The 13,973-nt window shown below is 48.9% G+C and overlaps 1 protein-coding gene across 2 annotated transcripts; it reads right to left on the bottom strand.

The window, feature by feature from the left end:
* Positions 1-5,172: 5,172 nt before the first annotated feature.
* ATP1B2 (ATPase Na+/K+ transporting subunit beta 2) lies at positions 5,173-11,911 on the bottom strand. Of its 2 annotated transcripts, XM_075994136.1 has the most exons (9): positions 11,196-11,911; positions 9,363-9,491; positions 8,917-9,021; positions 8,603-8,808; positions 7,817-7,873; positions 7,695-7,721; positions 7,277-7,297; positions 6,928-7,026; positions 5,173-6,815 (listed from the first exon to the last, which is right to left on the bottom strand). In XM_075994136.1, exons 1-9 carry the CDS (start codon positions 11,305-11,307, stop codon positions 6,651-6,653), a joined length of 921 nt encoding a protein of 306 aa, XP_075850251.1. In that variant the 5' UTR covers positions 11,308-11,911; the 3' UTR covers positions 5,173-6,650. The 2 variants fall into 2 exon arrangements, with proteins under 2 accessions (XP_075850251.1, XP_012631554.1); XM_012776100.2 differs by lacking the exons at positions 7,277-7,297; positions 7,695-7,721.
* Positions 11,912-13,973: the final 2,062 nt, after the last annotated feature.

Raw genomic sequence — 13,973 nt, 5'->3', positions numbered from 1 at the left:
GCCTTAAATGTTCACATCATTAAAAGGAAAGAACCTAGTATATAGCCTAAAAGATACAAACTAAAATTATTGAAAGAAAAACATTTAGTTGAAAGGGTAAATCCACAAGCAGGGGCCTAAAATATATAGAGAAAGAGAAACACACATTTTAAAAAGAAAAACTCAAGAGCTGGTTGAAGGCCGGGCACGGTGGCTCATGCCTGTAATCCTAACACTCTGGGAGGCCGAGGATGTAGATCATTTGAGCTCAGGAGTTTGAGACCAGCCTGAGTAAGAGCGAGACCCCCGTCTCTACTAAAAAAATGGAAAGAAATTAGCTGGACAACTAAAAACATATATAGGAAAAATTAGCCGGGCATGGTGGCACATGCCTGTAGTCCCAGCTACTCAGGAGGCTGAGGCAGAAGGATTGCTTGAGCCCAGGAGTTTGAGGTTGCTATGAGCTAGGCTGATGCCACAGCACTCTAGCCCAGGCAACAGAATGAGACTCTGTCTCAAAAAAAAGAGCTAATTGAAGAAAACGAAGATCAAGAACCAAATAGTCCAATATTTAACTATTTTAGGCCATGGGAAAAGAGTGAAATCTCTAATTCATTTAAAATTATGCTGACTTCATGAATGTTAAAACGATAAAGATTACAAAAAAACTAGAAACCAAATTAATTTATAAATATAGATGCCAAATCTCTAAATAAAATATGAATATATTGATGAATCAGAAAAATTACACTGTAACCAAATAGAGTGTTCCGGAAGCACAAAGTTGGTTTACTTAACAGAGAATCTATCAACATAATTCATTATATTAACAAATTAAAAAGAAAAGTTATATGGTATCAGCAGATGCTGAAAGGAATTTGATTAAATTTCAGCAGCCAGTCATTAAAAAAAAATAAAGCTTTAATTAAAATAGTAATAGACTGCTAATGGAATACCAATAAGTCAATATTATCCTAAATAATTAAACACTAAGAGAAGCTCAATTAAAATCAAGAACTATCTAAGGATATCCATTAACACTGGTTTTAGTGTATTCAAGAGGACCAAAAAAAGGATGATCACTGGTAAAAATATATATATGTGTCTGCCTTTTTTTTTTTTTGAGACAGAGTCTCACTTTGTTGCCCAGGCTAGAGTGAGTGCCGTGGTGTCAGCCTAGATCACAACAACCTCAACTCCTGGGCTCAAGGGATCCTACTGCCTCAGCCTCCCGAGTAGCTGGGACTATAGGCATGCACCACCATACCCGGCTAATTTTTTTCTTTTGTATATATATTTTTAGTTTGTCAATAATTGGTTTCTATTTTTAGTAGAGATGGGGTCTCGCTCAGGCTGCTTTCGAACTCCTGACCTCTAGAAATCCGCCACCTCCACCTCCCAGAGTGCTAGGATTACAGGCATGAGCCACCACGCACAACCATGTATCTGCCTTTTTTTTTTTTTTTTTTTTTTTTTTTTTTGAGACAGAGTCTTGCTTTGTTGCCCAGGCTAGAGTGAGTGCCGTGGCATCAGCCTAGCTCACAGCAACCTCAAACTCCTGGGCTCAAGGGATCCTCCTGCCTCAGCCTCCCAAGTAGCTGGGACTACAGGCATGTGCCACCATGCCCGGCTAATTTTTTTGTATATATTAGTTGGCCAATTAATTTCTTTCTATTTATAGTAGAGACGGGGTCTCGCTCTTGCTCAGGCTGGTTTCGAACTCCTGACCTCGAGCAATCCGCCCGCCTCGGCCTCCCAGAGAGCTAGGATTACAGGCGTGAGCCACCGCGCCCGGCCTGTATCTGCCTTTTTGATCATGGAATTATGTACCTAAAAACTCAAAAGACGGCCAGGCGCGGTAGTTCACTCCTATAATCTTAGCACTCTGGGAGGCCGAGGCGGAAGGATCGTTTGAGCTCAGGAGTTTCAGACCAGCCTAAGCAAGAGCGAGACAACATCTCTACTAAAAATAAAAGGAAATTAGCTGGACAACTAAACATATATAGAAAAAAATAGCCAGGCACAGTGGTGCATGATCTGTGATCTGTAGTCCCAGTTACTAGGGAGGCTGAGGCAGAAGGATTGCTTGAACTCAGGAGTTTGAGGTTGTTGGGAGCCAGACTGATGCCACTGCACTCCAGCCCAGGCAACAGAGCGAGACTCTGTCTCAAAAAGGAAAAAAAAAGAAAAAAACTCAAAAGACTTTACTAGAGATTTTACGAAATTAGAAGAATTTAGTAAGCTAGATTGGATAGTAAATAGAAAAATATTAGTTTTATCTTCCAGCAAAAGCACTGAGAAAATAAAAGAACAAGAAAACATTCCAATTAGCAGGGCGCAGTGGCACACACCTGTAATCCCGGCTCCAGGCTGGTGAGACTGGAGGATCACTTGAGGTCAGGAGTTAAAGGCCAGCCTGAGCAATATATCCAGACCCTGTCTTTAAATATCAATGTCGTTAAAAAAAAAAAACATTGCTGGTATCAGATCACTCTGGCTCAGCATATGAAATACTAGACAAGCCAAGAGGAGCAAGTAAGAATGCAGAAGTAGATGTCAGTATATAGGAAAATTATTATATGGCCGAATTAGCATTTATAAAAAATAAATGAAGCTCACAAAACTGGAATTCATACTACACTTGCTAATACTACTAATACTACTATGCTACTATACTACTACTACTATGCTACTCTACTACTAGACTACTAATTTATACTATACCTGCTAATAAATAAAAAATAAACCAGATGAATATAAAGTGAATATAAAAATTAAAATGAAATTAATATCCCACCAGACAAAAAAATTCTGGAAAATGAGAGTATACCCTAATGACTAGAAATCCAGAAACTACAAAAGAATAGCTAAGCAAATTTGACTACATGGAAACCAAAAAACTTTTCTGTTTTTTTTTTTTTCCACTAAACTGACAATATAGGTTGTCACCAAAAAACTTTAAAAAAAAAAAAAAAAAAAAAAAAAAAAAAGTGCTGGGATTACAGGTGTGAGGCACTGCCCTAGCTGCAAAATGGCAAAAGATACCACAAAGTCAAGAGGCAAACAGTAGATTGGGGGAAATTTTGCAAAGCAGAAAAAACTTTATAGGCCAGTGTTGGCTTACCCTTGTAATCCTAACAATCTGGGAGGCTGAGGTGGGAGGATCGCTCAAGGTCAGTTCAAAACCAGCCTGAGCAAGAGTGAGACCCTGTCTCTACTATAAATAGAAAGAAATTAATTGGCCAACTAATACATATACAAAAAATTAGCTGGGCATGGTGGCGCATGCCTGTAGTCCTAGCTACTTGGGAGGCTGAGGCAGAAGGATCACTTGAGCCCAGGAGTTTGAGGTTGCTGTGAATAGGCTGATGCCATGGCACTCACTCTAGCCTGGGCAACAAAGTGAGACTCTGTCTCAAAAAAAAAAAAAAAAACAAACAGCCTGAGCAAGAGTAAGACCCTGTCTCTACTAAAAATAGAAAGAAATTAATTGGCCAACCAAAAAATATATATAGAAGAAAATTAGCCAGGCATGGTGGTGCATACCTGTAGTCCCAGCTACTCGGGAGACTGAGGCAGAAGGATCAGTTGAGCCCAGGAGTTTGAGGTTGCTGTGAGCTAGACTGATACCACGGCACTCTCTAGCCTGGGCAATAGAGTGAGACTGTTTAAAAAAAAAAAAAAAAAACTTTATTAAAGGTCTCTAACAAATTAACAAGGGGATAACAACCCAATAGAAAAACAAAATATTATGTATCCATTAAAAAAAAAAATGAGTTAGAAGAGTAAGGCAGTGAGTCAGTCTCTCTCCACTCAGGGAGACAGACTTGTTTCATTTTGTAATAAAAAGCTACTCGTGGGGAGAAAAAAAAAGAATTTGAGCTCTACCAGGGGAAGTACTAGCACACAATAGTTTCTGAGTGGAAAAAGTCAGATGCATGAAAATGTGAATAATAGGATCCAATTTTGGTCTAACAATGACCAAAACCCAGTATGTGTGTGTCTATTATGTATTCATGATAGAATTGTGTATGTATGTATGCATATGGATACTAATAAAGCTATTTCTCAAGACAAATACTAAGACCAACTCATTGCAAAAATAATAAATATATAAGCCCCAAGAAAATAAAAATTAGTTATAAATCCATTCCCTTCCCCCTTTACTACAATGAACTACAAGTATATAACCATCCATCCTTTTCTTCTATGCTTATGTTTATGTATGTGTGTGCACTTTTACACAAAATTAGGATCATCTGGTTCACGTTGTTTTGAGATCTATGTTTCTTCTAGTCAACTTTTCTAGTGTCTCTAAGCATTTGCTGATGCTCTTCTCTCCCTAAACCGCCACATCCTTTAAGCCCCAGCTTAAATGCTGCCTTCTGTAAGAAACTTTCCCTTTGGAGCCCCGGAGAGCAAGTGGTTGATCACTCTAAAATTGGTCATTGCCAGCTTTCTCCCCTTCCATGAAGCACGTTTAGGTCTACCTTGTATGAGAGTTTCTCGTGTGCTCCTCACCTCTCCCGCTAAACTGGGGAGCTCCTTGGGGGCAGGAACTCTGCCTCTTTCATAAGTGTGTCCTCATGGTGCCTAGAATGCACACAGTAGGCACTTTATAAGCACTGTAAAAAGTCACTGTACAAAGTCTCACTCTGTTGCCCAGGCTAGAGTGCCATGGCGTCAGCCTAGCTCACAGCAACCTCAAACTCCTGGGCTCAAGCAATCCTCCTGCCTCAGCCTCCCGAGTAGCTGGGACTATAGGCATGGGCAACCATACCTATATGTGGTATATATAGGTATCTATATATTTTTAGTTGGCCAATTACTTTCTATTTTTAGTAGAGATGGGGTCTCACTCTTGCTCAGGCTGGTTTTGAACTCCTGACCTTGAGCGATCCGCCCGCCTTGGCCTCCTAGAGTACTAGGATTACAGGCATGAGCCACCATGCCCAGCCCCCTGTCTTTCTTATATTGAGTGATCTCAAGATAGTGCACTATCTTAGTTGTGCACTAAATTAGTTGAAGTGAAGGAGATGAAGTGGATAGATGCTTGGGCACCAGAAGGAAGAGGTCAAAGGTGAGGAGTGGCCCCCAAGAGCTGGGTAACCCCCAGGATCACCCAAATCCCCCTTCCACCCCTTTCCCTAAGCTCTTCCAAATGCTCAGAAAGGAACAACCTGCACACAGGGCTCTGTATATGATATATATTTATATATATAATTGCTCTCATTTTATTGTACTTTATCCTCTTTTTACAGTAGATCTGACACAGGCATTAAATAACTGCAGAGAGAGACCACTGGGGAGGGGAGGTGCAGGAAAACATGGGGACCCAAAGGGAGGAGACACAGATCCAGCAAGAGAAAAAAGGGAAGGGTCTGTCTGTGGGTGGAGTGTGGAGGCTGCAGCATTAAGAAAAGAAAAGGGAGGTTAGAGAGGGTGAGGAAGTGAAGGGACACTGGAGGGGAAAGAGTTAAAATGCCTCTACAGCTAAAGAATATTCAGAGCAGGAAGAGGCCCCTCATTGAACATTCTATGGGCATTATGGGGTTTGTTTTTTAAAAGGCAAAGGGGTCTGAAGGAGATGGAGCCAAGAAATTCAGAGCCTAGATTGAGGAGGGTATTTGGAACTTTCAGGCTGGCATGCGGAGGAGAGGAAAGGAGTTAGTGATAAGTTGATAACTTGCTAAGAGAAGCCAGAGAGAGAGGATGGTGGGGGCAGATCTGGGCTCAGGGGAAGGAGGTGGAATAGTCCCATAGCCAGCTGATGTTTCCAAGGTGGCCGCTGGGGATGCAGCCAAAATGGCTGCCCCTCCCCCAGGGCTCCCTGGGAAGTGCAACTTGGAGGATATTCTGGGAAGGCCAATGGGGGAAGGGAGCCCTCGGCAAAAACAAAGTGGATATTCAGCCTAGGTCAGCCCCGCCCCCCTGGGCAGTGGCTATTTGGGTGATAGGAGGAGCTGGAAGAAATGGAAGTCAGGGGCTGCTAGAGAATTCTCAAGGGCCAACAGGGGCTTCTCTTCTAAGTCTCTCACTTCCCAACTCACGGATTCACCACAGGGTGAGAAGCAGGATGTTCCAGGAAAGAGGGAAAAGGCCACAGAACCACCTTGTCCTCAAGTACAAATGGCTGCCTTTCAGAGGCGGGACTAGGGATGGAGAGGAGGGGGGACGCCCTGCCAGAGGAGCCAGGTAGGTCAAAATCACCAAGATAGCAATGGTGTAGACGAGGGAGGAAGCTTAGAACTGGCAGGAGGGAGTACCACCTTCATCTCTGGGAAGCAAAGGGGTGAACGTGGGGTGTGGGTGTGTGTGTGGGTGGGTGTGTGTAGGTGGGGTAGGTGGGTCAGTGGCAGGAGAGTTGAGTAGCTCTCACAGCTAAACCAGAACTACAAAGGCTCCTGCTCCTCTGTGGCCATCTTGGCAGCCCAGCTCCCTGTCTCCCACTGAGCTAAGGTTGGGAGAAGATGGCGGGAACTGTGTGTGGCCAGGGACTCACAGTGGACATCAGGCTGTGCTGAGAAGTCAAGGAAAAGGGTGTGAGGCTCAGACAAGTCATAGCTCTGTTATAAAAAATACCTTTGGGGTGGGTGAGGGAGGGATCAGGCAGGGTCAGGGACATTCCAGAAGCATCCACAGGAGAGAGATGGGGGCAGGAGGAAGGGGCCTCAGGTTTTGTTGATGCGCAGTTTGAAGGCCACGCGGCCGGCGAACTTGTCTCGCTCATCGTCTGTGGCGATGTTGGCGGCGTTGATGCGGCATTCCACGTTCACCTCCACATTGGGGGTCACATTCAGGAACTTCACAGCCACCAGGGGCTGCGTGTAGTTCACCTGGGCCAGAGGAGCAGTGCCGGGGTCTGGGCCTGGGGCAACTCAGCCTCCTTCCCAGGATCCCCGATCCGCCCCTTAGGAGCCACCACCCTGGGCCTCTCCCGGGACTTACGTGGAACTTTTTGCCATAGTAGGGGAAGTACATGAGGTCGATGTTGCCATTGGCAGGGAACATGACAAAGTTGCCAAGATTCTCAGCATCTTCATCTCGCTGTGGGTGTGCAGGAAGGTAGGGGCGCGTAAGTTGGGATGGCAGGCACCCAGAAGCTCACTAGACTTCCCTTCGTTCTTCCTTCACCCCCCACTTACTCCTGCCTCAAGTCTGCTTCCCTCAAGCTGTGAGTTGGTGTGTGTGTGTGTGCATGGGAGGAGAGAGCCTGTCTCTGTCATCAGACTGGGAACTCCTGAAGGCTGCTAATGACACAGAAGCCTCCTACTCCCTTCCTACCCCAAGTTCTTACCCCATCCTTGGGAATCGGTTTCTGGAGCAGAGCCAAGAGAAAACAGACAATGAGTAAGGGCTCAGGAGGAAACAAGAAGGGTGCATGAATGGAGATAGGTAGCAAGTTTCTAGGGGTGGGGTGAGGGATGGGGAGCAGACTTCCAAGGACAACTTAGTGGTGGCAGATGGTGCTCACAGATCAGCAGCTACCAGGTACCTAAAGGGAACTGAGAGCAGGAGCCATATGGGAGGGACAGTAGAAGACACGGACCATCAGGGATGAAGAAAGTGGAGGCATTAAGGAAAGAAGCCAGAGGCCAGGGCTTTGGTGGAGGAGCAGGTGTGTCTAACCCCCTGAGAGCAGCTTCTGCATCCTAGAGAGAAGCAAGAGGGGTGGGAGCCCACAGAGTTCAAGCCACATCAGAGCCCACTCTTACCCCCTTGTCCCTATAGTGTTGGGGCCTCTGGGAGCAAGGAAGGTAAGGGAGAGATGGGTGAATTACACTGAAACCATGGAGGACAAACAGGTGGGTGGGTGGACAGGGCCCAGCAAACTCACCTTCCCAACACAGGTAACATTCATGCTCTGGTTTGCACCTGCATAGAAGTTGATGACCTGGAGTGAGGAGGAAGGATGGTGAGAGTCAAAGGAAGAAGTTGTCAAAGACAGGCGTCCAGATTGAGCAAAGCCAAGCAAGGTGGCATGCTCATGTGATCCCAGCTAACTGGGAGGCTGAGGCAGGAGGATCGCTCTGGCCTAGAAGTTTGACACCCACCTGGGCAGCATAGCAAGACCTCACCTCTATTAAAAAAGAAAAAGACTGGCATCTGGCATTCCAACTACGGAGCTTAGCCTCCACTCGCCCTACCTCTCTTGTTCTCTCAGCTATTCAAACATCTAAAAATCCTCTCAGGCCGGTAAGGGTGGCTCACACCTGTAATCCTAGCACTCTGGGAGGCCAAGGTAGGTGGATTACTCAAGGTCAGGAGTTTGAAACCAGCCTGAGTGAGAGCGAGACCCCGTCTCTACTAAAAATAGAAAGAAATTAATTGGCAAACTAAAAATATACAGAAAAAATTAGCTGGGCATGGTGGTGCATGCCTGTAGTCCCAGCTATTCGGGAAGCTGAGGCAGAAGGATCGCTTGAGCCCAGGAGTTTGAGGTTTCTGTGAGCTGGGCTGACCCCACAGCACTCTAGCCAGGGCAACAGAGCGAGACTCTGTCTAAATAAAATAAAATAAAATAAACATAAAAATCCTTCTCATGCCTATTAGCCCCAGTGAAAGGACACAACTGTCAGCAGAAGGTGGCTCCAGCTCCCTCCCTCCATTGTCCCTTGGGTACCCGGTTCATCTTGATGAAGACACAGGGCTGCCCAGTGCTGTAACCATAGTGGGTGGGGTCTCCGATGCCAGAGCAGTCGCCCAGCTGGGTCCGGTTGAACTGGCAGGCACGTTTCGGGTAGTTGAGGACTCCGTTATCTGGCTGTTCATAATAGCGGCCAGGGCGACAGACATCATTCTTCTGGGCTTGGATAGAGTCATTGTAAGCTAAGGCGGTAGAAGGGAGAGAGTTACGGGCTTGATGTTCTGCTTCCATGGATGCCCCCCTCCCCTGCCCCAAATCCTGGACTGCCATGTAGCCAGCATCACACTCACGTTCCAAGAACTTGTTCAGCTTCTGAACATGCTGGTCCCAGCTTTCAGTGTCACTCACGTTGACAATGACATCAAGGTTCTCAGTCTTGGGGCGAATCATCAAGCCTGTAGCCGACAAGGGCAGGAGTGGGGGGTATATATAACATGAGGAGCTGCACATAGGGGAAGAAGATGGACACACAGGGAATGCTGGCATGAGGGATGGGGTGAAGATCTGGCATTGTCTTCACGGAAAGGCAATCTCCTGTGATTATCTGCCACCTCCCAGATCATATAGCTCCCAGATGCAGGAAATGGGAAGGAAAGCAGACTTCAAAAAGAACTTCCCAGCACATGGTGATTGGGTCATCAGAACCAAACTCCTAAAAAGAACTATGAGTTTCTTTTAGAGGGTTGGAGGCAAAACAGCAGTTAAAGTGGCTGGCAGGGGGAGCCCCATCACTCACCTGGTGTGGCCAGCCGGTCCTGGTACTTGGGGGTGTGGTCAGAGACAGTCTGCAGCATCACCCACATGGTGAGGGTGAACATGGCGGTGAGGAAGCCATAGAAGACAAGGTAGAAGAGGAGGATAAAGGCTAGGGAGGAGGAAAGAGGGTCAGCAGGTTCTAAGTTTCCCACCATGTCCTCATCTACCCCTTGTACCCCTCTACCCACTCAGAAATTCTGCACTGAGGCTGGTCGCAGAGCCACAGGGACATCTTAGAGCCTTCCCCTGGGAGCAAAATGAGACAATCTGGAAACAGGCAGTTGTATCTGGCATCCAGCCATGACTCCCAGCCCCCTCCTGGTCCTAGGGCACAGTGAAGTCCAACCTTGTGGAGGCCACAAGAGACCTAAATTCTTGTTGCTCGGGCAACTCCAAGTATAGGCTGCTGTCATTTTGCCTCCAATTACATTTCCAACTTCTCAACCATGCATGGTCCCGAAAAGGTATGGTCCTCTTACCTCTGCATTGGTACTCATGCCTAAAGCTGTGCTAGCACAATGACTTTTTAGGCCAACACTGGCCACCATTCAAATTCTCCTACTGCCCCTCGGAGCCTGGACCTTAAGATTAAAACAAAATTTTCTTTTTCTTGGTGCCCTGCACAATCCAAACCCTGAACACAGTTGCTGAAATGAAGAACCTAATACTCACCCTCAACTCACACCCACACCCTGGGCAGAGGCAGGGAGTGAAGGCAGAATTGCCCACACCTTCCTGGGACACAGTCTCTCCATCGCTCCCTCAGCCTACCATTCCCAACACCCTGGACTCTCAGTCCTCCCATCTCAAAAGACACTTCCTCCATGAAGTCCTCAGATTCTCCCAAACCTTCTTGGATCCATCCCTCTCATCCCAGGGACTGGAGTTCCCTGAGGGCGAGGAATGCATTGGACCCACCTTATGGGCCCCTAAGTGGGTGGACCGACAGGGACAGTGACCAGTGTAGATAAATTGTAAATTGTGTCACAGAAGGTCCCCTGTGCTTCAACTTCCCAGCTTGGCAATCTTTTTAGGAAGAATTCAGCTGCACCTGTGCCCATCACCAGACCCCCGACTGGGTACAACGCCCTTCACGCCCCCCGAGTCCAGCCATGGTAAGGCTGGGGAAGCTCTCAAGCCATCCGACTCCCACAGACACACCCGACCGGATGATGTACACATCTCCCCACAGTGACCACTCCTCCCTCTGCCACCAACATCTGAGCGCAGCATCCAGCCTGGACAAACTCACAGGGTTACCCCTCCCCTGCAGCCCCCCACCCACAAAGCAGCCACAGAAGGCTCCAAGCACCCGGCGGTGGGATATAGACAAACAACTTCCGCTGTGCAGAACCCCCCCAATACCTCCCCTCCAAGACCCGCCCCCTCAAGAATGTTCCCAGGGTCCAGGGGGTGGGCATGAGCTAAAAATAGACGGGGTTGGAGAGCTAGTGAGAGCCAGGGAGAGGGAGGGTGAGGGCTCCTCAGAGGTGGGGGAAGACCGTGTGAAGCGGACAGGCCCCGAGAGGCAGTGTGAGCGCCGCGGCGCGGACACGCGCGGAGAGCCCGCGACCCCCCGCCCGAGGGGGCTCCGCGGGGGGCGGGAAGGCGGCTGTGACCTACTTTCTCCGCCTCCGCACGGCCAGCAGGGAGATTAGACTGGCGATTCGGCCACCTCCCAGTCCAGAGCCCAGCAGGGGGGCTGGACGCCAAGAACCCGGGAGAGGAGCTGGGGCCGCGTCGGCGGGACCCTGCACCCCCGAGGCGTCACCCGGCGGCTCCCCCCGGCCCCTCGCGCGCGGGCCCCGCGTACCCCAGCTGGTCCCGGTGCGGCCCATGAACTGGTGCGTCCTCGGGTTCCACACGAACTCCTTCCACTCCTCAACCACCTGCCCGCAGCTCTTCTTCTCTTTCTGGATGACCATCTCGGCAGCGCGGGGCGAGTCCCCGCGGGGGGCTGGGGGCTGCGGAGAAGCGGGGGCGCCGCGCTGTAGCCCTCCACGCACCCGAGAGCGCCCGGAGCAAAGGTGGCGGGGCTAAGGAGACCCCGCTAAGATATGCAGCCGCTGCAAATTCCGGGGTGCACGGCCACGCGCTGCGGGGTGCTGGCAACGTGGAGGAAGATGCACCGATCCTAGGCCCCCCGACTGCGATGAAAAGGGGGCCTGACAGAGCAGGGGAAGGATAACAAGGGGAAGGGGTGTGAATGCAGTTTCACCCCCCAAACCGTCTAGAAGCAGAACGAAAAGGGGTGCAAAAACAGACGGCTACAAACCCGAGCGAAACCCAAAAAAAGAGGGTGCAAAGAGGCAGGGAGAGGTGGGGGAGGGGGCCGCCCCGAAATCCGAGATGGAAAGAGGCTGTGGAACGGGGTGGGTGGGCGCTCAAGGCTCTTCTGCCAAGCCGAGACCACTACACCAGTAGTGGCTCGGCCGCGGGGGTGGGGCGGAGGCGCAGTTGGGGGAACAGCAGGGATAGGAGGAGCCCCCAAGTCGGAGGCTCCGCTCCTCAGCAGTGCGGGACCCGCGGTCGCCGTGCGCGGTCTTTATAGTCTGCGGCTCTGGGGGTGCCCGCCCCCTTCCCATCCCCACAAGCTCCGCCTCCTCGCCGCTGGCCCAGGCGACCTCATACATATGCAAATACGAGAGAAGGATTGGGGCCGCCCCTGCTGCCTCTTAGGGACCTGGCGATCTCTCCCCTACCCCGACCCCAGGTACTGAACTGCAACAGGGTGGCAGGAAGAGATAAGGGGGTGCGTCTAGGCAGAGTAGAGGGAAAGACAACCGCAGAGAGACTCAGAGACAGACAGTGAACCAGATATACGCTTAAAGGTGGGGCTCCATGGAGGGAGTTAGAAAGGGACTAAGATACAGATGTCACGGAAGAGTCCAGGAGACAGATGGGGCAGAATGTGAAAAGGAGTAAAGAGCTTGAGACCAAGAAACACTGAGCAAAAAGACCAGCGGGGTGCTGGAGCAGCCAAGAAGGAAGCTAGAATAGGCCCGCAGAGATGGATAAAGGCCATCCCAGGAGGGAATTCCCTTGTAGAAGCTGCTACCAGTCCCCTGGACACCTCCTGCTCCAGACCCACAGCCCCTTGTTCCACCACCTAGTTCTCTCCACGTGCAAGGGCTTCCCCTTCTTCCCACCACGTCTCCCTGAAGCCCTCCCAAGACTACATTCCCAGTCTTCAGTATTGCTCGGAGACCCCAGCCCTGCAGCCAGGTCTGTTTAGGTGTTCTGCCTCCCTGCAGCCCCAGCCCCAGCCTGAACTTCCCTGCTCATTTGCCCATTTGGGTCAGCAAATATTTATTGAGCACTTAGTAGAGACTGTGTGTAGCTATAGCCCTGGGGAGGCCAAGATGGGTTGGACTTAAGTCACAGCTCTCACAGGGCTCAGGAGGCCCATAGTCTAGTAGGGAAGTAGAAGAACCTCTAAATACCACATGTTAAGAGTCATAATCTCCACTTCTTTTAATCTTTCTTCCAATCTTGCCACTTTTCTCTGGAGAGATTTTTCTTCTCCTTTCAACTCTGACCCTAAATCCTTGGCCCAAGTCCTCAACATCTCACATCTAGACTATCACTCTTCTCAAACTCACTCCCTCCAGGCCAGGGCCAGCTTTAGGATATGAGACCTGCTCAGACCTCCCACAAGGCCTGTGATCAGAATTGCTTGCTTTAATGCTCTGCTGTCTCCATTTTGAATTTCTTTCTTTGTTTCTTTCTTCTTTCCTTCCTTCCTTCCTTTCTTTCTTTTTCTTTCTTTCTTTCTTTCTTTCTTTCTTTCTTTCTTTCTTTCTTTCTTTCTTTCTTTCTTTCTTTCTTTCTCTCTCTCTCTCTTTCTCTCTCTCTTTCTCTCTTTCTCTCTTTCTTTCTTTCTTTTCTTTTCTTTCTTTCTTTCTTTCGTCAGAGTCTCACCCTATTGCCCAGGCTAGAGTGCCGTAGAGTCAGCCTAGCTCACAGCAACCAACCTCCAACTCCTGGGCTCAAGCAATCCTCCTGCCACAGCCTCCTGAGTAACTGGGACTACAGTCATGCGCCATCATGCCTGGCTAATTTTTTCTATATATTTTTAGTTGTCCAATTAATTTCTTTTTATTTATAGTAGAGACAGAGTCTCACTCTTGCTTAGGCTGGTTTCGAACTCCTGACCTTGAGCAATCTGCCCGCCATGGCCTCCCAGAGTGCTAGGACTACAGGCATGAGCCACTGCACCCAGCCACAATTCGAGAGTTTTAAGCAGGGGAGTGACAAGACACACAATTTAGCAAACATAGACTGGGAGTGGCCTCCAGATTCCTGGCTTAATCTCTGCCCTGTACCCTAGGCTCCTTTAAAAAGGAAAGAATTAATGTCTTCTGTGCACCACAGGAGGATATGGAATAAGAGTGAGATATCTGTTGCCCCTGCCTTGCTGTCTTCTCCTACAGACTAGAAGGAAAGAAGGGGACAGGGAGGAGGGAGGCCTCTGCACTAAATGCAACATTGGTGTTCAGAGGGAGACAAGCTGAGAAAGGGGAGATCAGAGAAGCCTGTGGTGTGCTGGGGACAAAAAGCCATTATAAACCTCCAGCTTCTTCCTGGAACC

This window comes from Microcebus murinus, chromosome 18 (genome assembly GCF_040939455.1).
Source record: "Microcebus murinus isolate Inina chromosome 18, M.murinus_Inina_mat1.0, whole genome shotgun sequence".
Lineage (NCBI taxonomy): Eukaryota > Metazoa > Chordata > Mammalia > Primates > Cheirogaleidae > Microcebus > Microcebus murinus.
The sequence above is the reverse complement of the archived record's forward strand: the minus strand, read 5'-3'. Positions and strand labels throughout refer to the sequence as shown.